Genomic DNA, 26,152 nt, shown 5'->3' on the forward strand with positions numbered 1-26,152 from the left:
CTCAACTCATGAACCCTTTGTCAATTTTTGACCTCCTCTGTCCAGATGTAGCAGGGGAGGGTGAGTGAATGGCTTCTCGTGGGTGCCTGGCATTTGGCCAGTGTCAAACCACGACACAAACCAACTGAAAAGGAGATACTGGCACCTTATGAAGAGGTTCAAGCTGATTCAGAAATGCTTGACACCAAAGCACAGCTCCTCCTTGTCAGGATCCAATCACTAAGGTTCTTAGAAATGCCCCAGCCTGAATATAGGTGCAAACAAGGCCATATGCCAGTGACAATTGTGTGGGTTTTATTTGATAGCAAATATGGGGGACAGAGAGAAAGAAAGAAATAGGAAATAGGCGGGGGGGGGGACAGAAAGAGAGTAATAGGGACAGAATAAGGAAAATATCACCACTCCTTTGTTCTCAACGATGTTCTGTTGATCCTCTCCAGCTGGTCTTCTTGGTGGTGAAGGTCCCCTCAAAAAGCATAGAATCTGATGAGCTAATATATGCTCAGACCAGGTAGGAAAATCCAGGCACCTTCCTGGGCAGGGGGAAGTTTGCCATTGTCTCTTACAACAGACTCTGGGTTTGTTGTGTCACATACAGTCCTGTGGTACAAGGTTTCAGGAATTACTCTAGGAGGCACTTCAGGGGGCCTTTGATGGGTTAAAGCACCCCCTCCACTGCATCTCACGTGAATGTCCCGTGGATATGTCCTTCCCAGGGTTGGGGGTTCCATGGGCAGTTTGTGTAAGGGAGGATGGGTTCACCGCCCCTGAGCAGAGGTTACAACAAACCAAAACTTCCTCCCCCCACCTCGGTTGGGGGGAAATCTGTGCAAACCTGCTCCCAGCAAATGGGTCTGTGGGCTACAGCCTCCCCAACCCCGAAGCAAGCCAAAGATGATTTTTAGCATGGCTTCTGGGTTTGGCTCACATTCTTCTCCTTGTTTACTTGTTTGTTTCAGGTGATTGAAAAATGAGTTTCCCTTTATCTAATCTCAGCAGTTTGACTTTTAGTACAAAGTCTCAGTCAGGTATCTTCAGGGACACTTCTTTGGTTGTAGCTTCTTTATATACTTTTTGTTATAATGAGCAAAACATTATATCAGTGTTTGAGGCATGAATCATTTCAGTCTCTGACAGTCCTGGCAGTCCTGGCACCACGACTGCCAGTGCTGGTCTGGGTGTTCAAAAGCAAAATCCCTGCCACACATCATGCCAGTGATGCTACCTAGAGTAAGTAAGTTGCACTGATCACACAACAAGATCACATAGGAAATAACAATTGCCCAGGAATCTTTGAAGTCTTTATGAACTGGCACAAATTATCATCATCAGAAGAGGAGAAAAGGGTGATGTGCTGAGGAACTTTCATCCTATAATCAACTACCTGAAAATGAAAAGCGATATGTTCTCTTCACTGATGGTTCCTGCCGTATCATAGGGAAACACCAAACATGGAAAACTGATGTATGGAGACCTACATGGTGAGTTGCAGAAGTTGTTGAGGGACAAGGTGGATCAAGTCAGGTTGCAGAGCTGAAAGTCATCCAGCTGACTTTAGTTATTACTGAACAAGAGAAATGGCAAATGCTCTACCTCTTCAGTGACTTGTGTATGGTTAAAAATGCCCTGTGGGGCTGTGTCTTGGTTTGAAAGACAGGTGTCTGCCAAGGGAGGCAGGAACCTCCCTTGGAATGGAAAATATGACCCCTTTCCCTCTAAATTATAACTTTGAAATTAAGGGGCTTTCAGGCAAAGATATGGGAAAAGGAATAACAGTTCTTTACTAGTATGTATAAGTGCAACAAGGAAAACAAACAGCAACAACAGTAGCAACAACAAACAAAACCAGAAACCCAGTAACAGCCTTCTCTTGGCTGTCGAGCACCTTCCCCTTGGTGTAGTTACAGTCACAGCCAGCAGGGGTGCTGTTGGCTCCCAGCCAGGCAGTTGCAATAATTTCCCCACAGCTACAGGGGGCGTTGTGGTGCAAGCTCAGTCACCTCGCTCACTTGGGTAATGGTGGGTGTAGAGAAATGAACTGTAGCAGGAACCTCGGAAGCAGCAAGCAGGAATGGCAGAGATGAGCAGACCCCAGAGTGGGAAACAAAATGTAACAAAAACTGGAACCATAGCAGGATCTGCAGGGTGTCCCGGCAGGCACAGGATGCTGGGTTACAGTGTAATGAAGAATCCAGAGCAGTGGCAGAAAAACAGTGGGGCCAGGCTCTGAAACCCAGCCAGAAGAGGCTCCTGCAGAGGGCGAGGGGCTTGGGGTCCCGAGTTTTCTCCTGAGGCATCCAGGTAGATGGTGAGGGTCCTTTTCAGTGAGATAGGGTGTTAATAAGGTCCCAGTGCAATGGCTGCTCATATCAGCAAAAGCTCACCCACAGTAAGGAAGAAGCAGTACAAGGCTGGACTCCACAGTGGCAGTGAATTCTCCTGGCAGTACGCAGCAGCTCAACTGTTCGCTCCCCACCCCAAGAGTGAGAGAGTTAGCAGCTAAGCCCAACCCCTCACCTCCCAGCCAAAATCTTGCTGTATCTCTGTCCTTCCAAAAAGAAAGCCCCTCAGGTAGGAGAGTAGCCAGCTGCCCCCTTCCCCCCACCTTGGCAATTTCTTTTGTCTCCTAAGTATTGGTAGTTAACATATCTTAGCAACAAATACAACAAAATTCAGTGAGATAGAAAAAAAAAAGGAAAAATCCTAACCTCCAACAGGGTGGCTAGATTAATGAAAAAAGATCAATTTACAGTGTAGAGGGAAATCCATCTAGGCTGCTGAATGCATCAAGTCATTACTGCCTGGGTAGAGAAGTTGGCTATAAAAATACACCATGTAGATGCACATGTACCCAAGAGTAGGGCTAGTGAAGAACATCGCAACAGCAAACAGGTGGATTACGCTGCCAAGATTAAAGTGTCTGAGGTGGATCTGGACTGGCAACATAAGGGTGATTTATTTCGGGCTCAGTGGGCCCATGATGCCTCAGGTCATCAGCGAGGAGATGCAACAAACAGATGGACTCATGATCAAGAGCTGAACTTAACCATGAACATGATCTCCCAGGTTATCCAAAACTGTGAAACATGCACTGTAATCAAGCAGGACAAATGGCTACAGTCTCGCTGGTATGGGCGATGATGGTCAAAATATAAATATGGGGAGGCCTGGCAGATTGATTACATCACACTGCCACAAACCCCTCAAGGCAAGCACTGCATGCTGACAATGGTGGAAAAAAACACTACATGGCTCAAGACTTCCCTGGGCCTCCCATCACTGTCTGGAACACCATCTTGGGCCTTGAAAAGCAAGTCCTATGGTGACATGGTAACCCTGAAAGAACTGAGTCGAACAATGGGGCTCATTTCAAAAACATCCTCATAGACACCTGGAACAGAGAATTGGGGATTGAGTAGGTGTATCATATTCCTTATCATGCACCAGCCTCTGGGAAAATTGAACGATACAATAGACTGTTGAAAACTGCATTGAACCCAGTGGATGCTGGGATATTCATACACTGGGATCTACATTTAGTGAAGGCCATAAGGTTAGTTAACACTAGAAGCTCTACCAATTGAGCTAGCCCTGCCAAATCAAAACCTCCACATACTACAGAAGGGGATAAAGTCTCTGGTGCATATGAGGTACATGGTAGGGAAGACAGTTTAGATTAGTCCTGCCTCAAGAAAAGGCAAAACTTCTGCGGGATTGTTTTTGTGCAAGGACCTAGTTTCCCATCCCACTGTAAAAGGGGAGTTGGGGAGGATTCTTTTTGATTGATTTCTTGGAAAGACTCAGGTGGATTTTGGAATAGCTACTGTAGTCACAGAGGGCATTAAGCAGTTGAACACCTTGCCTGGACTGTCAGAAAACCCATCTGCAGTAGGACTCCTGAAGCTGGAAGAGCAACAAGCACAAATCGCCACCTTGACAGTGCACCACCAGCAGTATTGGACAAATCGAGATGCCGTGATCCCCATCCACGAGATGATCCCTGAGCTGGAGAGCCAAGAGGTGGTCAGCAAAACCCACTCACCCTTCAACAGCCCCATCTGGCCCGTGCGCAACCCTGACGGAGAATGGAAATTGATTGTGTGTGGTCGATTGTCTGAGGCCTAGGAGAAAGCAGCCAGGACTCTTTCCCAGGCTGGATGAGCTTTGCTCTCAGGCTCGTCAAGGACACAAATACAAAACAAAGATATAACACCTGTGCTGTACGCGACTAGTCTCAAAGACTGTATTTCTAAGGGGTGTCTTCTCCTCTGTCCAATAAAATGTCTGTAAATTGTTTATCACAATGTACACTATTTAAATCCATGATTTCTTTCAATAAATGCTCTTTCTTGCTCATCTAAGAAAGTTACCATGTTACTGTGACTGTCACCGCTCCAGGAACCACACATGGTGTCCAGGTTTAAAGGGACAGTATTACCAGGAAAAGGGAATTCAGGAACTCGCAGGCACAAAAAAGGTATAGGTTGGGAATAACAGTTCTTTACTGAAATATTTATAAGACAAACAAAAACAGCATCAGCTATACGAAAGAAAAAAAAACAGTGACAGAACAGAATGGAATTCAGTCCCAGTCCCTTTTTTCAGTCACCGATGACTCTCCGATGGACCAGGGCGGGCGACTTCTCGGTCGCGGCTGCTGCAGGGGCAGGGGAGGGGGCCAGGTGGCCTCCCCGCCCCAGGTGGAAGAAAAAGGGTGAGGAAGGAAATTCTGCTCACCGTGGGCGTCCCAGTTCCCAGTTGTTCAGAGGAAGGCAGGAAGCTTTAGCAGTCCAAATCCAAGAAGCCTGATCCCAACAGGAGAAACGGAACCTCTCTCCACCAGTTCGGCCGGCGAGCTGTACCAGTTCTCCTACGCCCAGTGTCCTCTTACTTGCCGAAAACAAAAGCAGGACTCCACCTTTCCCTAATGGGCCATCATTGCTTCAGCTAGTCCTTTGTCTCCAGCTCTTAACGGCTAATAGGAGAACCATCCCGGCTAGTTTAACATAATAATGGGAAAAATTTCTAAACCTCGCCAACCCACAACACATGGTAACAACTGTGGACTATCGTGCCCTGAATAAAGTAACTCCACCACTCAGCACTGCCATGCCGGATGTGCTGGAACTCCAGTACGAGCTGGAGTCCAAATCAACAAAGTGGTATGCCACCACTGACATTGCAAATGCATTTTTTCTCCATTCCTCTGGTAGCAGAGTGCCAGTTTCAGTTTGCTTTCACCTGGAGGGGCGTGCTGTACACCTGGAACCAAATGCCCCAGAGGTAAAAACACAGCCCCACCATCTGCCATGAACTGAACCAGGTTGCACTGGAAAAGGGTGAAGCTCCAGAACATCTGCAGTACATCGATGACATCATTGTGTGGGGGAACACGGCAGTGGAGGTATTTGAGAAAGGAGAGAAGATCATCCAGATTCTACTGGGAGCCGGTTTCTCCATTAAAAAGAGCAAAGTCAAAGGACCAGCTCGTGAGATCCAGTTCCTAGGAGTAAAGTGGCATGACGGACAGCACCAGATCCCCACTGACATCATCAATAAAATAATCACAATGCCTCCACCTACCAGCAAGAAGGAAATACAAGCTTTCCTAGGTTCCATAGGTTTTTAGAAAATGCACATTCCTGAGTACAGCCAAATTGTGAACCCTCTCTACCTGGTTACCCGCAAGAAGAACGATTTTCACTGGGACCCTGAGCAGCAGCAAGCCTTCACCCAAATCAAGTAGGAGATGGTTCATGCAGTAGCCCTTAGCCCAGTCAGGACGGGACCAGAAGTGAGGAATGTGCTTTACTCTGCAGCTGGGAACCATGGACTGTCCTGGAGTCTTTGGCAGAAGGTGCCTGGTGAGACTCAAGGTCAACATCTGGGATTCTGGAGCCGGAGTTACAGAAGGTCCAAAGTCAACTACACTCCAACAGAAAAAGAAAATCTTGGCCACCTATGAAGGACTTCAATCTGCCTCAGAGGTGATTGGCACAGAAACACAACTTCTGGCACCCCAACTACCAGTGCTAGGGTGGCTGTTCAAAGGAAAAGTTCCCTCTCCCCACTATGCCACTGGCACTACATGGACCAAATGGATTGCCCTCATTATGCAGCGTGCCCATATTGGAAACTCAAATCACCCTGGGATTTTGGAGATAATTACAAACTGTCCAGAAGGTGAAAATTTTGGTCTTACTGACAAAGAGGAGCAGGAACAAGTGACCCGGGCTGAAGAAACCCCACCGTATAACTAACTGCTAGCAGATGAGGCATGCTATGCTCTTTTCACTGACAGTTCCTGCTGCATCATGTGGATGAACCAGAAATGGAAAGCAGCTGTATGGAACCCCATGACAGATTGCACAAGCTACTGAAGGAGAAGGTGGATCAAGTCACCTTGCTAAACTCAAAGCTGTTCAGCTGGCCCTGGACATTGCTGAAAGAGAGAAGTAAACAAAGCTCTACCTTTATTCCGATTCATAGATGGTAACCAATGCTCTGTAAAGTTGGCTGATGAGTGAAAAAAGGCTAACTGGCAATGTAAAAAAAAAAAAACAATTTGAGTTGCTGATGAGTGGAAAGACATTGCCACTTGGGTAGAGAAGCTACCTGTGAAAGTCTGTCATGTAGATGCCCATGTCCCAAAGAGTCGGGCTAATGAAGAGCACCGACACAACGAGCAGGTAGATAAGGCTGCACAGATAGAGGTGTCAAAGATAGACTTAGATTGGTAACATAAATGAGAGTTGTTCCTGGTTCGATGGGCCCATGATGCCTCAGGTCATGAGGACAGAGACGCCACCTATAAGTGGGCACAAGACCGAAAGGTAGATTTAACCATAGACATTATTTCTCAGGTTATCCATGACTGTGAGACGTGTGCTGCCATCAAGCAGACAAAGTGGGTCAAGACCTTCTAGTATGGTGGGCAATGGTCCAAATATAAGTATGGAGAGGCCTGGAAATTGACTACATCACACTGCCTCAAACCTGTCAAGGCAAGCACTACATGCTGACCATAGTGGAAGCCACCACCGGATGGTTGGAGACATACCCTGTGCTTCATGCTACTGCTTTGAACACCATCTTGAGCCTGGAAAAGTACGTCCTTTGGAGGCATGGTACCCCTGAGAGAATCGAGTCAGACAACAGGATCCATTTCCAAAATGGCCTTATCAACACCTGGGCCAGAGAACATGGTATTGAATGGATATATCATATCCCTTACCATGCACCAACTGCTGGAAAAGTTGAATGGTGCAACAGGCTACTCAAGACTACCCTGAAGGCACTTAGTGGGAGAACTTTCAAGAATTGGAAAACGAACTTAGCAAAGACCACCTGGATAGTCAACACCCGAGAGTCCATCAACTGAGCTGCTCTGACCCAGTCTGAACCCTTGCACACAGTAGATGGAGATAAAGTCCCTGTGGTACACATGAAAGGTATTTTAAGAAAGACTGTTTGGATTAGTCCCACCTCGGGCAAAGACAAACCCATCTGTGGAATTGTCTTTGCTCAAGGACGTGGTTACACTTGGTGGGTAATGCAGAAAGATGAGGAAACCCATTGTGTACTGCAGGGAAACCTAATCTTAAGTGAGAACTTTGTGTAAGGTTTCATTATGCAAATGGTAATAGAATGAAGAGTGGATAATGTCTTAGGTTGCAATACAGGATGTGATAAAAGGTATCTATTCTATCACCATCTGTTGAAACCAGGTGGGGCAATGATCCTCATCTCCATGGGAGATATGCTCTGCTAATGGGTCATCTGTTAAAACCAGGTGGGGCAGTCATCTTTATCTTTTCCACAACCCATCCTTCCTCCAGGAAGATATTGGCTGTTAATCGGTCATTGAGTCCCACTGTATGACTAATAAAATTACATCATCCCATTGGGAGATGGTCCAGCCAGGGAAAAGAGCCCAACATTTCTTACCAAGATAAAAACTGGACACCAAAGCAGTCTTTTGTCACTGGATTCCAGAGGGAAACTGGACCTTTACACATCATCACTGGACCTTTGGAGGAAAACTGCACCTTCTACGGGAACCCTGCTTCAACTGAACCACATCTGTCGCTCCAGGAGGACTGCAGCCACCATTTAATTGGACTGCTACCAACACTCTGACTGATGGGGTACCAGGTTGTATTCTGACTTTCTCAGTGTTTTGGGTTTGGAGTTTGTAATACTGTATTTCTATTTTAATTTTCCTAGTAAAGAACTGTTTTTTCCTTTTTCCCATATCTTTGCCTGAGAGCCCCTTAATTTCAAAATTATAATAATTTGGAGGGAGGGGATTTACATTCTCCATTTCAAAGAAAGGCTCCTGCCTTTCTTAACAGACACCTGTCTTTCAAACCAGGACACCAATCCATGTAATAAAAAATTACTAGCCTTCCTTGAATGGTATATAAGCATATGTAGCTCACAGTAAATTCAGTTTCTGATCACCAGTCAGTATTTCCCATCTCTCTCTCAATCATTGACAGAAAAGCAGCAAAGTAACAGGCACCATGTCTATGCAAACTGTCACAGAGAGAAAAGGAACCAAAAGAGCAGTCAACATCTCCACACAAACCATCACTGAGCCAGGACAGCCTAAGCCGGTAGCAGTTGTCCCCGTTCAGAAAAAGAAATCCAAGAGCAAATTAGTCGGCATAGTGTTTGACAAGGAGGCGGCTGGACCTTTGCTCCTAGCAGAAGAGACAGAGCCGGAGATCATCACTCAGTCTCTATCCCTGGCTGAGATGCGTGACCTGTGGAGGGACTTTACCTTTCAGATGAATGAGTCCATCCTGACCCAGTTGCTCTGCACCAGGGACGCCATGACACCATTCTAGATGGAAGTGAGGCCAGGCAACTGGGACCCCTGTCCTGGGATGTGGTCATTGACCAGGGGATCAGGAGAACCCAGGAAACTCTCAGCCTCTGGTGGTACTGCTGGCGAGTGTAAGGGACAAATACCTTTGTGAAGAAGACCTCTATGTGCAACATGAGAAATAGAGCACAATGGAACAAGGTATCTGATGCCTAAGGGAATTGGTTGTGCTGGAGATCATTTGCTCAGAAGACAAGAGTTTTCTAAGAGCCCACATGGTGTCCAATGCACATCGCAAATATGGTTGAGATTCGCATGGCTTGGACCAGACATATACTCCTGTTACCTAGTGACGCTGCAATGGAGGGAAGGAGAGGACAGGGTGGGCACATTGGTCAACAAACTAAGAATTTACGAGGACGCTTACTGCACCATTACGCACCCATGTCTCATCCCTGGAAACAAAGTTGGCAGAGCATATCTGGAGTTTGACTGAAGAGGGCCATCAGAAACTGAGAAAGGAGTTTAAGGAAGGAATTTATCACATCTCGCTAGAACCAACAAGTGTCTCTGCCATTAGGAGGAGACCTGCAACCAGGGAGAGAGGATACACTCCACAAGCCAACCTCTGGTTTTTCTTTCAGGAACATGAAGAAGACATGAGGAAGTCGGATGGGAAACCCACCTCCTCCTTAGAAGCCCAGGAGGATGAATTGAAAAGAGGATCATCTACCACAAGAAACTCATCTAGGGTCAACACTGCTCTGGTCTCTCATGGAGAGAATTCCAGACTGTATAGGAGCAATAATGTGACCAATTCTCTTGAAGGGACCTCAGGAACACATTTACAGGAGGAGAGCAATGTGTACCATGACCAGGATTAGAGGAGCCCTGCCTCTAGCCAGGTAGAGGAAAGAGGAAAGGGACAATTGGATCTGGAGTGACAGAAGTATCCTAGCAGCTGGACATACTGGAAGTTGAAGTGAGTTTAACTGGGTACGAGTGGCAGAAACACCCCATCGTGACTGGCCCAGAGGCCCCATGCATCCTCAGCATAGACTATCTCAGAACTGGGTATTTCAAAGACCCAAAAGGGCATCACTGGGCTTTTGAAATAGCTGCTCTAGAGACAAAAGACATCAGACAACTGAGTACAGTAAATTCACGAATACAAACCGCACTGAGTATAAGCCGCATCTCTGGGTGTTGGCAAATATTTCGGTTTTTGTCCATAAATAAGCCGCACCCGAATATAAGCCGCTCTGTCGTTCGCAGCGAGGACCCGCGTGCAATTAGTAACAGAACCGCGGGAGGGCGAGGTTTACTGACTGAGCTAAGGCTGTGCAGGTTCGGCTCGCTAGGGGCTGCTGACAGGGCCAGGTGGCCCAGTCCGGTGCTGCCGCTCGGGGCCGACCGCCGCTGCCACTGGGCTCGGTCACCCCGGGTTGACGCTGCCCCGCGGTGGCAGGCAGGGACGGAGCTTCCCCCGCTCCTACGGCAGCGGCGGCGGGCGGGGACGGAGCTTTCCCGCGCCCGTGGCGCCGGCGGCGGGCGTGGACAAAGTACCCCGCCTCCTCCCCAAGCCGCGGCAATGGCTGCGCGGGGCTCCCATCGGCTCCCTGAGCCGCGGCAATGGCGGTGCGCCCCTCCCCCGTCCTCCCCAGGCCGCGGCAATGGCGGCGCAGGGCCCTCGTCGGCTCCCCGAGCCGCGGCAATGGCGGCGCCCCCCCCGTCCTCCCCGAACCGCGGCAATGGCGGCGTGCCCCCCCACCCGTCCTCCCCTGGGCTGCGGCAGAGGAGGGAAGAAGAGAGCTCTCCCGCCTCTCTCCCCGCCCCCCGTGCTGCCTGCAGGGAGCCAGGGCAACACAGTAACACTGTAACAATCGCAGAATGCCAGCTTTTACTGGCAGGTGCTTGGCTCGGCGCCCTGGCTGGCACGTCTGGGGTTGTAAATGTCAGAAAATTATTCACATATTAGCCGCCCCCGACTATTAGCCGCACTTCCGGGTTTCCACCAAAATTTTTGTCAAATTGCTGCGGCTTGTATTCGTGAAATTACTGTACTCTGCATGGTCTCTCAGATGACCCCTGTGCTATAAGACTGCCGAAAGTGGAAGAACAAGTACTAATCGTCACAGTAACAGTGCACTATCGGCAATACCACATTGACAGAGGTTCTGTGATTCCCATCCATAAGATGATTGGTGAACTGGAGAGGCAAGGGGTGGTCAACAAGGTTCGTTCACCCTTTAACAGCCCTATATGGCCAGTGTGTAAGTCCAGCAGAGAATGGAGACTGATGGTGGATTACCGTGGCCTGAATGAGGTCACACCACCACTGAGCACTGCCATACCAAACAGTCTGGAGCTTCACTACAAGCTGGAATCCAAGGCAGCAAAATGGTACACGACCATCGATATTGCCAATACTTTCTTCTCCATTCCTTTGGCAGCAGAGTGCAGGGTCCAATTTACCTTCACCAGGAGTGGCATGCAGTAAACCTGGAACCATTTGCCCCAGGGGTGGAAGCACAGTCCCATCATCTGCCATGGACTGATCCAGACTGCAGTAGAAAATGGTGAGGTTATGGAACATCTATATATATAGACGACATCATTGTATGAGGGAACACAGCAGGGGAAGTCTTCAAGAAAGAAGATTATCCATATTCTTCTGAAAGCTGGTTTTGCCATTAAGCGAAGTAAGGTTTAGGGACTTGCTCATGAAATTCAGTTTCTAGGAGTCAAGTGGCAAGATGGACATTGCCAGATCCCAACGGATGTAATCAAAATCACTGCTATTTCCCCATCTACCAACAAGAAGGAAACCCAGGCTTCTCTAGGAGCTGTGGGCTTTTGGAGTCTGTTGGTTTGGCACTAAAGACAACTCACAGAAATGATTTTTTGAGAGGAGCAACTAGGCTTCCAGCCTGTGGCTAGAATTGAATGCAACAAAAGCCAAAAAAGAGTCATGCAGCCAGAGCAGCAACCACCATTTCTCGTTAGGTCCCTACTATCTTAGTCCAGCCCCCAGCGTGGCCTGAAATACTCCACTCCAACTGCTCCAACCACTACCCAAACAAAATATTAACTCTTTCACTGCCCAGAATGAGACTTGCAGACACTTTGTTCTAGCTCCTAAGTGAAAGAAAAGGACCAAGATAAAAATACTCACAAAAACAACATAAAAACACCAAAGTCAGACAGAAGGAAAAAAGTCAAGTCCTAGATAGAAGGGATTGATGGAGATGCCTCACTCTTTGTTGGGGGTTGTTTTTTTCTTTTTTATCCCTCTCCTTTCTGTCTAGAATTTTTTCTCATTGACAAGTTAACATGGCTAGTGATAGGAGCAGGGGGAGGCTCCCTGTCCCTGTCCCTTTTTGGAGTTTCTCTTGCAGGGTGGGGGGAAGGGAAGAAGGAGATACACCGCAAGATCAGGGGCAGGTAAAGGAGAGGTGTGGGCAGTTGCTCGCTCTCTCACTCGTTTTGGTTCTTGGAGGAGGATGGTCACTGGAAAACCTCGCCCTGCCATCCCAACACCAGGAGCTGCCTTTTCTGATGTGGGACCCCACACCCCTGCTCAGACAGTCTCCTGCTTCAGTCTGCCATCTCCAAGCATCCTGTTGGAGCACCAGGACCAACACTGCCCCCAAGGATCCGTGAGCAGCGTCTCTCCTCCACCCTTCCCATATGGGACACAGTTGTCATCTCCCGCAGCTCCCCTGCAGCTGTGTGGGACCTGCCCTACCACCAGTAACTGCAGCACAGGGAAGGGTGCCTGCAGTCGAGAAGGACTGGAACAGGGTTACTGTTCTGTTTGTTGTTAATTTCATAGTTGTTGTTGTTTTGCTTGTCGTGTTAGATATACTAGTAAAGAACTGTTATTCATATCCCCATATCTTTGCCTGAGAACCCCTTAATTCCAAATTATACTAATTCAGAGGGAGGGATTTATTGGCTCCATTTCAAGGGAAGGCCCTGCTCTTCCCTATCACATACTTGTCTTTTTAAACCGGGACACACTTAAACTAAAATTTCTCTTTTTTAAGCTACAAAAAGAGACTCTTGTTTCCCTATAACACCTAAAAATGTATTATGGAGCGGATAAATGTTCTAACTGTAGACATGAGCAGAGGCATTTGTGCTAAAGAAAGGAGATGTTGAAATTACTGTAATCTCATAAGTTTAAATAAAGAAGAGAGAAGAAAACTCCTTCTACCCCCCAAAAAAGAGAAAAAGAAAGACCTCTGTTTTGAAAGACAAAGACAGGTTTTGTTTAAACTTTTATAATCTTTAAAGTGTGCCCCATAAGTTGATACAGTCCTCAATAAGTGTTGTGGGAAAACTGTAAGTTGAGAAAAAGATTTTTACACAATAATCAAATTTCCATTCTCCCAAACAGCTAATTCACTGTGATACCAAAACCACAAAAAAACTGTTTCTTGTGAAAAAATATCCATAAATTAAAGACAAAACCTCCTCTCCTAAGTAAATTAGTAAAAAACTATTTTTAGAAATAGTAAATTGACTGATTTGTTTCCATACATTGTCAGTGTGAAAGAAAAGTTGTGGAGGGAAGAGAAGTGTTCTGAAAGTTTTATTCTAATTCCTAATATTTTTCCTTATAGTTTCTAGCAATAAAGTTTTCTTTGTACCCTTTAAAGTTTAAGTCTATTTTACCTTCCTCCTAATCTTATCTCACAGCAAAAAATGAGTAAATAATTCTAGTAAGTACACTAGCAATTCGGCCAACGCTAAACCGCAACATTAATTAGTGCATTGGCCGAAAAATCTCAAATTAGTAAACCAAAGTCACTTCATGGAGGATGCATATCCCGGAGTACAGCACTATTGTAAGACCTCTTTATCTCATGACACAAAAGAGAAATGATTTGCAGTGGGCCCCCGAACAACAAGTGTTCAAGCAAATTAAGCAGGAGATTGCCGATGCAGTAGCCTTTGGGTCAGTCAGAATGGAGCAGGATGTGAAGAATGTCCTCTAAACTGCAGTCAGGGAGAATGGTCCTTCATGGAGCCTGTGGCAGAAGGGACCTGGAGAGACGCAAGGACGACCACTCGGGTTCTTGAGTCGGGGATACAAAGTATATGAGGCCGGCTATAGCCCAACCGAGAAAGAGATTTTTCTGGCTTATGAAGGGGTTTGAGCTACCTCAGAAGTAATTGGCACCAAAGTGCAGCTGCTTCTGGCACCCCAACAACCAGTGCTGGGTGGGATGTTCAAGGGAAAGGTTCCTTCCATGCATCATGCCACCAATGCCATGTGGAGCAAGTGGACTGTGCTGATGACACAACGAGCCTGGATAGGACATCCCAATCACCCTGGGATTGTGGAAATTATAACACACTGACGTGAAGGTGAGACTTTTGGATCATCTTCTGGAGAAGAGGAGGAGCAAGTGACATGTGCCGTGGAAGCCCCACCAAATACCAAGATATGGGAGAGTAAAAGATTATATGCTCTCTTCACTGATGGTTCCTGCCAAATTGCAGGTGCTAATCAGAAATGGAAAGTTGCTGTATGGAGCCCCACATGACAAGTTGCGCAAGTTACTGAGGGACAAGGTGTATTGAGCCAGGTCACAGTTGAGAAAAACAAGATTTGCAATTTGGAATTTTTTTTTTTAAGTTTAATAAGGGATAAAAAAAATTACCCAGCACTGGGGTGCCCTTGGAGTTTGACCAAAAAGCACATGGTAAAGTCAGACAGTGTGATTTATATACTGTTACATTACTGAGGTACATGCATATTCATGTGCTTCATACATTATGCAGACATTCTTTTGAGTTTTTGATGTTTCAGGAACTCTGGTTTGTTTTCTTTACACTCTAACTTTTCTGCATGACATCCTGTGAGATATGTTTTATTTCTTCTTGTGTCTCCATCCTGTTGTTCCACATTCTCCAGTAAGGGCTTAACTAATTCTTCTACGATTCTACTCAGGTGCTCTGCTTTTGTCACTGTTTTCTTATCTCTTGGAGATGCCAGTCAGCAGATGTGGGAATCAACATAATTGCTTCCCAAAATTCTTTCAGTCACATAGAAGCATTTTAAACATTTTGTGGTTTTGCTAAGGCCTACGATATAATGCATTCATCACATCACTATTTCTATAAACTATGTGGTACATACTTGAACTAACAGATTATGTTACACTAACTAACAGCTAAATAGAATTATACATTGTACTATATCCAAATATTTATGGTCAATACCAGCATGGAAAAGCTAATACATAAATGTGAAAGCCAACATTACATCGTAGTTTTTAACACAGTGCTTAAAGCTGTCCAGTTGGCATTGGAAATTGCTGAATGAGAGAAGAGGCCGAGGCTCTAGTTCTACACTGACTCGTGAATGGTAGCTAATGCTCTGTGGGGATGGCTGGATTGCTGGAGAAAGGCCAACTGGCAGTGCAGAGGGAAACCCATCTGGGTTGCTGAGATTTGGCAGGACATCACTGCCCGGGTGGAGAACCTGACTGTGAAGGTTTGACATATGGATGTACACATGCCTAAGAGTTGGGTTAATGAAGAGCATTTTAACGATGAACAGGTGAATGGAGCTGCCAAGGTGAAAGTATCACAGGTGGATCTGGACTGGTAGCACAAGGGAGAATTATTTCTAGCTCGTTTGACCCATGATGTCTCTGGAAATCAGGGGAGAGATGCAACATACCAATGGACTCATGACCGAGGGGTGGACCTAACTATGGACAGTATCTCATAGGTCATCCACAGTTGCAAGACCTGTGCTGCAATCAAACAGACCAAGCCAGTGAAACCTTTGTGGTATGGTGGACAGTGGTCAGAGTATAGGTACAGGGAAACATGGCAAGTTGACTACATCACCCTTCCCCAAACCTGCCAAGGCAAGCACTATGTGCTTACCATGGTGGAAGCCACCACTGAATGGTTGGAGACCAACCCTGTGCCTCATGCTACTGCTCAGAACACCATCTTGAGCCTGGAAAAGCAAGTCCTGTGGAGACATGGCACTCCTGAGAGAATCGAGTCGGACAATGGGACCCATTTTGGAACAGTCTCATAAACACCTGGGGCAAAGAACATGGTACTGAATGGATGTATCATATCCCTTATCATGCACCAGTTGCTTGGAAAGTTGAACAGTGCAATGGACTACTTAAGACCACCCTGAAGGCACTTGACTGGGAGACCTTCAAAAATTGTGAACTGAATTTAGCAACTGACACCTTGATGGTCAAAACTCGAGGGTCCATCAATCGAACTGGTCCTGCCCAGTCTGAACCATTTGCACTCAGTGAATGGAGATAAAGTCTCTGTGGTACACAAGAGGTATTTAAGAGAGTGTTTGGATTAGTCCCACCTCAGGCAAAGGCAAACTTATCTGTGGGACTGGTTTTGCTCAAGGACCTGGTTGCACTTGGTGGGTAATGCAGAAAGATGAGGAAACCTGTTGTGAACCACAAGGAGACCTAATGTTAAGTGAGAACCATGTGTAAGGTTTCATTGTAGAGTTTAAAAAGGGTATTGATTTGGGTATGACGTAGATGGTAATAGACTAAGGGGTGGATAATGTCTCAGGTTACATTGTAAGATGTAACCAAAAATATGTATTCTATTACCATCTATGTAAGCTGTTAAAAACGGGTGGGGCAGTGTTCCTTATCTCTTCCATGACTCATCCCTGAAAACCCCCTCTCCGGGCTATCTTCTGTTAATGGGCCATCAAGTCTCACTGCATAACTCATAAAATTACATCATCCCATTATGAAATGCTCCCCCCAGGGGGAGGAACCAAGCATTCCTACCTGGATATAATCTGAGGTTTGGAATACCACAAGTAGCCTTACCTGTTGGATTTTCAGAGGACAAGAGCTACATAACTACCACTGGACCTTCAGAGGAAGACCACATCCTTCTACAGGAGCACTGCTTCAACAGAACCACATCGATCACTTCAACAGGACTGCAGTTACCATTTAAACAGACTGCTGCCACCACCCTGACCAACAGAGTGTCAGGTTGTATCCTGACTGTCATTTTAAGCCTGTGTACTGCCTTTATTTCAATTTTCCTATTTAATTGTAGTTCTGACTTGGAATCTCCCACTGCTTTGTTTTCAAACTAGTACAGTGACTGAGAAGAAATTTAGCTAGGAAGTTACTGGAACAGAACAGGAGAAAGGTGATGGTTTAGGATGGAAATATATTGTTATAAACCACCTGCCTTATTTTCCTAAACAATTTTACCCATCGTGTAGCATTTTTTAAATCACCTGTCTTTCTCGCCATGAAAGAAAACAGTTAAGGAAAAAAATTCAGGTGGTAAATTCTCTCCTATTTCATCAATTAATTTATAGTCCTTTTTTTCATTATATTTGAGTGAGAAAAATTTGTGGTTTAGAGTCCACTGATGCCTTTCACTTCTCTAGCTTACAAGTGGCCTATTACCTCATTGGTTTGTATTTTGGTGCAGGACACATGGACCAGATGCAGTACTGATGGCAGAAGGCAACCATCCTGCTGAGTTGACTCAATCTCAGATGATTCACATTGCCCAGCAAATTGCAGCTGGTATGGTTTACTTGGCATCACAGCACTTCGTGCATCGGGATCTTGCTACCCGGAATTGCCTGGTTGCTGAGAACCTGCTAGTGAAGATTGGGGATTTTGGGATGTCTAGATATGTGTACAGCAGAGACTACTATAGGGTAAGTGAACTGCTATAATCAGTAATAATGAAGATTTTGTTCAGTCATTTTACTGCATTCATGTGACTGATTCTACTTTTACACTGGACAGTCTCTGAGATGATTTAGGGGCTGGCATATGGAAAAACTGGTTCTGAGTAAACATCAATGGTATTTAACTCAGTTTGGTATTAGTTTTGGTAACTTTGGATTGAGTTGAATCAGAATAAGATTGGCATGCCCTGTTGTTTACATGTGTTAGTTTTCTTTTCTAATAATAAATCATACAACAGTCTCTAGGCAGAAATTTGGCATGTTTGGCTGTAGTAAAGAAGCAACAGAAAAAAGGTACTCAAATTTGGCTCAACACCCAGATTTAAAATATTTTCTTACACATTTCTAAAACAAATGTAAATTGCAACTTGATTTTTGTATGTTTCAGTTTACCTAAATAGATATAATGGTCAGCAGCACTGGATGGAACAGGAATTTTACTTGTTGACAGCAAGCATTTATTGCTTTAAGCCAATTCATTAGTCTTAATGTTTATGGCACTGTTTGTGTCACTCTAGTGAGGACTGTAACTCAGTGGTGAATAAGACCATGGTGCTTGGTCATATTCTGGCCCTGGCCATTTTCCCTGAGCTCAGTTGTCATAAAATGATATGTAAAGTTTGCAAAAGGCTTCTAGGATCCCTAGGATAGACAGGACTGTATACACTGATTATTGTTGCTAATGTTGTCTGTACTATGTGGTAAGTCATGTAGTTTACAGCATTTGCTGTTCAATACCATGTGTGCAACTTCATGATTGGAACTGGAGTAATAGCGGCAGCTATGAGGTTTTTGTAGCATGGGGGAGGCAATCCATGGCCAAGCTATTAGTTTATAAATGCTAGAGCTGTATCCTGTAACAAGCTATCCAGACTCTTTAAACACATTCTCTGTACCTGCCTTCCACATCACTTGTTACTAATTGTTGTGGGTTGGTGAGGTTTAGAAATTTTTCCCATTATTATGTTAAGCTAGCCGGGATGGCTCTCCTATTAGCCATTAAGAGCTGGAGACAAAGGAATAACTGAAGTAACCTCCTGACCCCATTAGGGAAAGGTGGAGGCCTGCTTTTGTTTTCGGCAAGTAAGAGGACACTGGGGGTAGGGGAACTCTTACAACTCGCCGGCCGAACTCGAGGAGAGAGGTTCCTTTTCTCCTGTTGGGATCAGGCTTCTTGGATTTGGACTGCTAAAGCTTCCTGCTTCCTCTGAACAACTGGGAACTGGGACGCCCACGGTGAGCAGAGTTCCTTCCTCACCCTTTCTTCTACCTGGGGCGGGGAGGCCACCTCGCCCCTGCCCCTGCCCCTGCAGCAGCCGCGACTGAGAAGTCACCTGCCCTGCTCCATCGGAGAGCCATCGGTGACTGAAAAAGGGACTGGGACTGAATTCCGTTCTGTTCTGTCACTGGTTTTTTCTTTCATATAGCTGATACTGTTTTTGTTTGTCTTATAAATATATCAGTAAAGAACTGTTATTCCCAACCTATACCTTTTTTGTGCCTGAGAGTTCCTGAATTTCCTTTCCCTGGTAATACTGTCCCTTTAAACCGGGACAGATCTTGGTGCCCAACGTGGGGCACGAGGTTAAGGAATAACAGTTCTTCAGTTGCCTGAGATTGTCTTTTTTGTGTGCTAGCAACATGTGGTCCAGTTTAATCTGGTTTGGGCTGCACGTGTTCATACATGTATATCTCCCATTTGCAAACCCTTACATAAGCATGGGCCCTATAACTAAGGCTACTGTGACTGTTATCGAACTTGCTTTATGGGTTGATAAGGTGAGGAATTCATGGATTTTTAACTTCCTTTGGATGGCGGGTACATGGATTCAGGGATACCACACACTAAATGCATGTTTTTGGGATTACTTTAATAATGGCACCTACTGTGAGGGAATAACACCAGGGGAAATTTTCTCCCAACCCCTCACCCAAATTTTTTGGGTCTACCCCACCAGTTTCTGAAGGGTTCAGATTTCCTCTGAATGCTAATGATATTGTACAGTGGCTGGTGTTACTGATAGGCTTGTCCTATTTAACATTAACAGATAACGGGGGATTGAGCTGGATAACAACTCTGATACCTACTCCAGGAAATAGGGATGCTGCCACAGAGCCTGACCCTGCCCCAGAGACTAGGGATGCGGCCACAGAGACTGACCCTGCCCCAGAGATTAGAGATGCTGCCACAGAGCCTGACCCTGCCCCAGAGACTAGGGATGCTGCCACAGAGCCTGACCCTGCCCCAGGGACTAGGGATGCTGCCACAGAGCCTGACCCTGCCCCAGAGACTAGGGATGCTGCCCCAGAGCCTGACCCTGCCCCAAAGACTAGGGATGCTGCCCCAGAGCCTGACCCTGCCCCACAGCCCATCTCAGAAAGAAACCACCCGGAGTGAGTGGGGCTTCTAGTGAAGGAGATACGTGAGATGGGCCAGATGATGAAGGAGTACCTCTCCCCAGCTGGTGAGAAGCCCTGCCATAAAGGGGGAGAATCCAGTGATGCTGTAGTGGAACCCATAGGTGTTACATCTGCCCAGGGTCCAGCTGAATTGCAAGGGCACTCACAGCCAGCAGCAGTCGCCCCTGTAGAAACTAGGAAGTCTAAAATGAAAACAAGGCACCTAGACAAAGAGGACCAGAGAGGAGGGCCCTCACAACCAGCAGGGGAGCCAGAGGTTGAAATCATCACCGAGTCCCTGTCTTATGAAAATCTCCGCAATCTGCGGAAAGATATTGCACGACGGGGCCGGGAGGCTTTGACAACTTGGTTACTTCGGGTCTGGGACCTTATGGGTACAGGTGTGCACTTGGATGGTACAGAGGCAAGGAATTTGGGATCCTTGTCCGAGGACTCAGGTGTGGACCAAATATTCGTAAGGGAGCCAGGCCCACTTCCCCTCTGGGAGCGACTTTTAATGAGTGTAAGAGAGAGGTTTGTCAACAAAGAAAGAATGCAGGAGTACCATAATAGAATGCATTGGAAAACCGTTGAGGAAGGGATTCAACAGCTGAGAGAGGTGGCGGTACTGGAGGTACTCTTTGGGAGGGATGGACAGCATGACAATGACCCTGACAAGGTCAGGTGCACAGGTCACATGCTGTGGAACCTGGCAAACCGAGGGCCATCTCAATACACCACCTTCATTGCAATGATTAATGCTGATGAGCACCGAGAAACAGTGAACTCTGTTGCTAACAAGCTTAGGGATTTTCACAGTATGATGAATGACGTAGTGCAGGCCCAGGTTTCTTCCGTGGTCCAGGAGATGAGGGGGATGAGGGAAGAGATGAAGGAGGTGAGGGGGATGAGAGGTGACATAAGTGAGATGAGGGAGGAGATCAGGAAGATCAAGGCAGCACCAGTGCGAGCCTCATACCCCAAGGTTACAGCCCAACGCCCCCCAGCTAGTGGAAGAGGGTACACCCCACGAACTGACCTATGGTTTTTCCTGCGTGACCATGGGGAAGACATGGGAAAATGGGATGGGAAACCCACTTCTGTCTTGGCAGCACGGGTGCGTCAACTCAGGGAGGGAAATGCTAACCGAGGGAGCTACACTAAAGTGAAGGTAGCCTCAACTTCCCATGACCAAGGTGCTGGGCATTACAGAAGGGAGGATGATCTGTCAGACCCACTTGAAGGAACCTCCACTATGTATGTTCAGGAAAGGAATAATAGCCAGGGCTAGAGGGGCCCTGCCTCTAGCCAGGGAGAGGCACGGGATAACAGAGTCTATTGGATGGTGTGGGTCCGATGGCCTGGAACATCAGAACCACAAGAATACAGGATATTAGTTGATACTGGTTCACAATGCACTCTAATACCATCAGAACATGTGGGGGAAGAGCGTGTTTCCATTGTTGGGGTGACGAGGGGATCACAGGAATTGCCTTTGCTGGAAGCTGAGGTGAGCCTGACAGGGGAGGGGTGGCAGAAACATCCGATTGTAACTGGCCCAGAAGCACCGCCCATTCTAGGCATAGATTTTCTCAGGAGTGGCTACTACAAAGACCCAAAGGGATACAGATGGGCTTTTGGAATAGCTGCTGTAGTGGCAGAGGGCATTAAGCAGTTGAACACCTTGCCTGGACTGTCAGAAAACCCATCTGCAGTGGGACTCCTGAAAGTGGAAGAGCAACAAGTGCCAATTGCCACCTCAACAGTGCACCGCCGGCAGTACCGGACAAATCGAGATGCCGTGATCCCCATTCACAAGATGATCCGTGAGCTGGAGAGCCAAGGGGTGGTCAGCAAAACCCACTCACCCTTCAACAGCCCCATCTGGCCCGTGCGCAAGTCTGATGGAGAATGGAGATTGACTGTGGACTATCGTGCGTTGAACGAAGTGACTCCACCGCTGAGCGCTGCTGCGCCGGACATACTGGAGCTCCAGTACGAGCTGGAGTCCAAGGCAGCAAGGTGATATGCCACCATTGACATTGCCAACGCATTTTTCTCCATTTCCCTGGCAGCAGAGTGCAGGCCTCAGTTTGCCTTTACATGGAGGGGCGTGCAGTACACGTGGAATCGTCTGCCCCAGGGGTGGAAACACAGCCCCACCATCTGCCATGGATTGATCCAGGCTGCACTGGAAAAGGGTGAGGCTCCAGAACACCTGCAATACATAGATGACATCATTGTGTGGGGGAACACGGCAGTGGAGGTATTTGAGAAAGGAGAAAAGATCATACAGATTCTACTGAGAGCCAGTTTTGCCATTAAAAAGAGCAAAGTCAAAGGACCTGCCCGAGAGATCCAGTTCCTGGGAGTAAAGTGGCAAGATGGACGGCGCCAGATCCCCACTGAGGTCATCAATAAGATCACCGCAATGTCTCCACCAACCAGCAAGAAGGAAACACAAGCTTTCCTAGGTGCCATAGGCTTTTGGAGAATGCACATTCCTGAGTACAGCCAGATTGTGAGCCCTCTCTACCTGGTCACCTGTAAGAAGAACGATTTCCACTGGGGTGCTGAGCAACAGCAAGCCTTTGCCCAGATCAAGCAGGAGATCGTTCATGCAGTGGCCCTTGACCCAGTCAGGACGGGACCAGAGGTGAAGAATGTGCTTTATTCTGCAGCCAGGAACCATGGTCTGTCCTGGAGCCTTTGTCAGAAGGTGCCTGGGGAGACTCGAGGCCGACCTCTGGGATTCTGGAGCCGGAGTTACAGAGGGTCTGAAGCCAACTACACTCCCACAGAGAAGGAGATCTTGGCTGCCTCTGAAGGAGTCCAAGCTGCCTCAGAGGTGATTGGGACAGAAGCACAACTCCTCCTGGCACCCCGACTACCAGTGCTGGGGTGGATGTTCAAAGGAAAGGTTCCCTCTACCCACCACGCCACCGACGCCACATGGAGGAAGTGGATTGCCCTCATCATGCAACGCGCCCGCATCGGAAACCCGAATCGCCCTGGGATTTTGGAGATAACTACGAACTGGCCAGAAGGTGAAAATTTTGGTCGCGCCGATGACGAGGAGCAAGAACAAGTGAGCCGCGCTGAGGAAGCCCCACCGTATAACCAACTGCCAGCAGATGAAACATGCTATGCTCTTTTCACCGACGGCTCCTGCCGCGTTGTGGGGATGAACCGGAAGTGGAAAGCAGCCGTATGGAGCCCCACACGACAGGTTGCACAAACTACTGAAGGAGAAGGTGGATCAAGTCAATTTGCTGAACTCAAAGCTGTTCAGCTGGCCCTGGACATTGCTGAAAGAGAGAAGTGGCCAAAGCTCTACCTTTATACTGACTCGTGGATGGTAGCCAATGCTCTGTGGGGTTGGCTGGAAAGGTGGAAAAAGGCAAACTGGCAACATAGGGGAAAACCAATCTGGGCTACTGACGAGTGGAAAGACATTGCCACCCGGGTAGAGAAGCTACCTGTGAAAGTTCGTCATGTGGATGCCCATGTCCCAAAGAGTCGGGCTAATGAGGAACACCAACACAAGGAGCAGGTTGATCAGGTCTCAAAGATAGAGGTGTCACAAATAGACCTGGATTGGCAACACAAGGGAGAATTGTTCCTGGCTCGATGGGCCCATGATGCCTCAGGTCATCAGGGCAGAGATGCCACGTATAAGTGGGCACGAGACCGAGGGGTGGATCTAACCATGGACAGTATCTCTCAGGTTATCCATGATTGTGATACGTGCGCTGCCATCAAACAGACCAAACGAGTGAAGCCCCTCTGGTATGGTGGGCGTTGGTCCAAATATAAGTACGAAGAGGCCTGGCAGATTGACTACATCACACTGCCTCAGACCCGCCAAGGCAAGCGCTACGTGCTGACCATGGTGGAAGCCACCACCGGATGGTTGGAGACCTACCCTGTGCCTCACTCCACTGCTCAGAATACCATCCTGGGCCTTGAGAAACAGCTCCTTTGGAGGCATGGCACCCCTGAGAGAATTGAGTCAGACAACGGGACTCATTTCAAGAACAGCCTCATAAACAGCTGGGCTAGGGAACACGGCATTGAGTGGGTGTACCATATCCCCTACCATGCACCAGCAGCTGGGAAGGTCAAACGGTGCAATGGCCTGCTTAAAAGCACCTTGAAGGCACTTGGTGGGGGGACTTTCAAGAACTGGGAAAGTAATCTACCAAAGGCCACATGGTTAGTGAATACCCAAGGTTCCACTAACCGAGCAGGCCCTGCCCAATCTGAGCTCTTGGGAACACCAGATGGGGATAAGGTTCCAGTGGTACACATGAGAGGTATGCTAGGGAAAACTGTTTGGGTGAACTCTGCCTCCAGCAAAGACAATCCTGTCCGTGGGGTGGTTTTTGCTCAAGGACCAGGTTGTACCTGGTGAGTGATGCAAAAGGATGGAGAAACCCGATGCATACCCCAAGGAGACCTTGTTCTAGGGTGAACTACCTATGATACTGTGTCTGTAACTGCATGTATGTATGTAATTTAAAGGTTCCAATTTAACGTAGTATGTTAGCATGGAAAAAATTTGGGGTGGATAATGTTGTGGGTTGGCGAGGTTTAGAAATTTTTCCCATTATTATGTTAAACTAGCCGGGATGGTTCTCCTATTAGCCGTTAAGAGCTGGAGACAAAGGAATAACTGAAGTAACCTCCTGGCCCCATTAGGGAAAGGTGGAGCCCTGCTTTTGTTTTTCAGCAAGTAAGAGGACACTGGGGGTAGGGGAACTCTTACAACTCGCCGGCCGAACTCGAGGAGAGAGGTTCCTTTTCTCCTGTTGGGATCAGGTTTCTTGGATTTGGACTGCTAAAGCTTCCTGCTTCCTCTGAGCAACTGGGAACTGGGACGCCCACGGTGAGCAGAGTTCCTTCCTCACCCTTTCTTCCACCTGGGGCGGGGAGGCCACCTCGCCCCCGCCCCTGCCCCTGCAGCAGCCGCGACTGAGAAGCCGCCTGCCCTGCTCCATCGGAGAGCCATCGGTGACTGAAAAAGGGACTGGGACTGAATTCCGTTCTGTTCTGTCACTGTTTTTTTCTTTCATATAGCTGATGCTGTTTTTGTTTGTCTTATAAATATATCAGTAAAGAACTGTTATTCCCAACCTATACCTTTTTTGTGCCTGAGAGTTCCTGAATTTCCTTTTCCTGGTAATACTGTCCCTTTAAACCGGGACACTAATGAACTCCTTAAAGATAAAATGAAAGTCCCTTCCTTAGCCACCTTAATTACTCTGTTGTATCTATCAAAGAACAGTGTCCCCTTGGCACCAGTGTTTCTGTGATCCCTGAAAAGAGATTGTCTTTTGTGGTTGTTGACCTTAGCTAGCTGTCAGACACCCACCCAGTCACTCTCTCACTCCCCTTTCTCAACAGGATGAGGGAGAAAATAAGATGAAAACGTTTACAGCTCAAAATAAAGACAGGGAGATCCCTTACCAATTACCATCATGGGGAAAACAGACTCAACTTGGGGAAAAATATTTTATTTATTGACAAGTAAAAATAGCTCAAGATTGTAGGAAACAAAGACAAAAAATGGAAAAACCTTCCTTACACTCCTTTTTTTCTGAGCCTCAACTTCAGTCCTTCATTTCCAATTCCTCTACCTCCCCTCCTCCCCAAACCCTGAGCAGAGCAGGGCAGGGGGTGTAGGTAATGGGCGGTTGTGGCCAGTACATACCAGTTCTTCTCTGATAGTTGTTCCTTCTCATACTTTTCCCCTGATGCATCGTCAGTCCTTCTCACAGGTTGAAGTCCTTCAGGATAAACCTGTTCCAACATGAGGCCCTCCATGGAGTGTGGATATCTGCTCCAGCATAGCTGTTTCCACAGGGAAATACTTGCTCCGCCATAGTGTCTTCCACAGGTTGCAGGGGAATATCTGCTCTGGCATCTGGATCACATTTAGCTTCAGTCTGTGAAACCAGAAACTATGTAGATGGATGAAAAGGAAAATCTAATGACCAGGGTAAAAAACAAAATCTAGAGCAGAGTGAATTTCCTTCTGTGACCAATTACTTGATAATCCATTGAATTTGGGTGTGGATTTATTCCTTTGGAAAACTCCCCCACAAGACTTAGACCAACATGATTCTCGTGAAGGATATCAAGATAGTCACTAAAAACCAGTTCACCTTCAGAAT

General features: G+C 47.0%; 1 protein-coding gene across 6 annotated transcripts in view; it reads left to right on the top strand.

Moving 5' to 3' along the window:
* Positions 1 to 26,152, top strand: part of LOC117005044 (BDNF/NT-3 growth factors receptor-like) — a 333,795-nt gene that overhangs the window by 262,986 nt on the left and 44,657 nt on the right. For all 6 annotated transcript variants that reach the window (XM_033076269.1, XM_033076272.1, XM_033076273.1 and 3 more), the window contains one exon: positions 17,309 to 17,543. In XM_033076269.1, the coding sequence (XP_032932160.1) occupies positions 17,309 to 17,543 (235 nt within the window). The remainder of the gene's footprint in view (positions 1 to 17,308; positions 17,544 to 26,152) is intronic.

This window comes from Catharus ustulatus, chromosome W (genome assembly GCF_009819885.2).
Source record: "Catharus ustulatus isolate bCatUst1 chromosome W, bCatUst1.pri.v2, whole genome shotgun sequence".
NCBI lineage: Eukaryota > Metazoa > Chordata > Aves > Passeriformes > Turdidae > Catharus > Catharus ustulatus.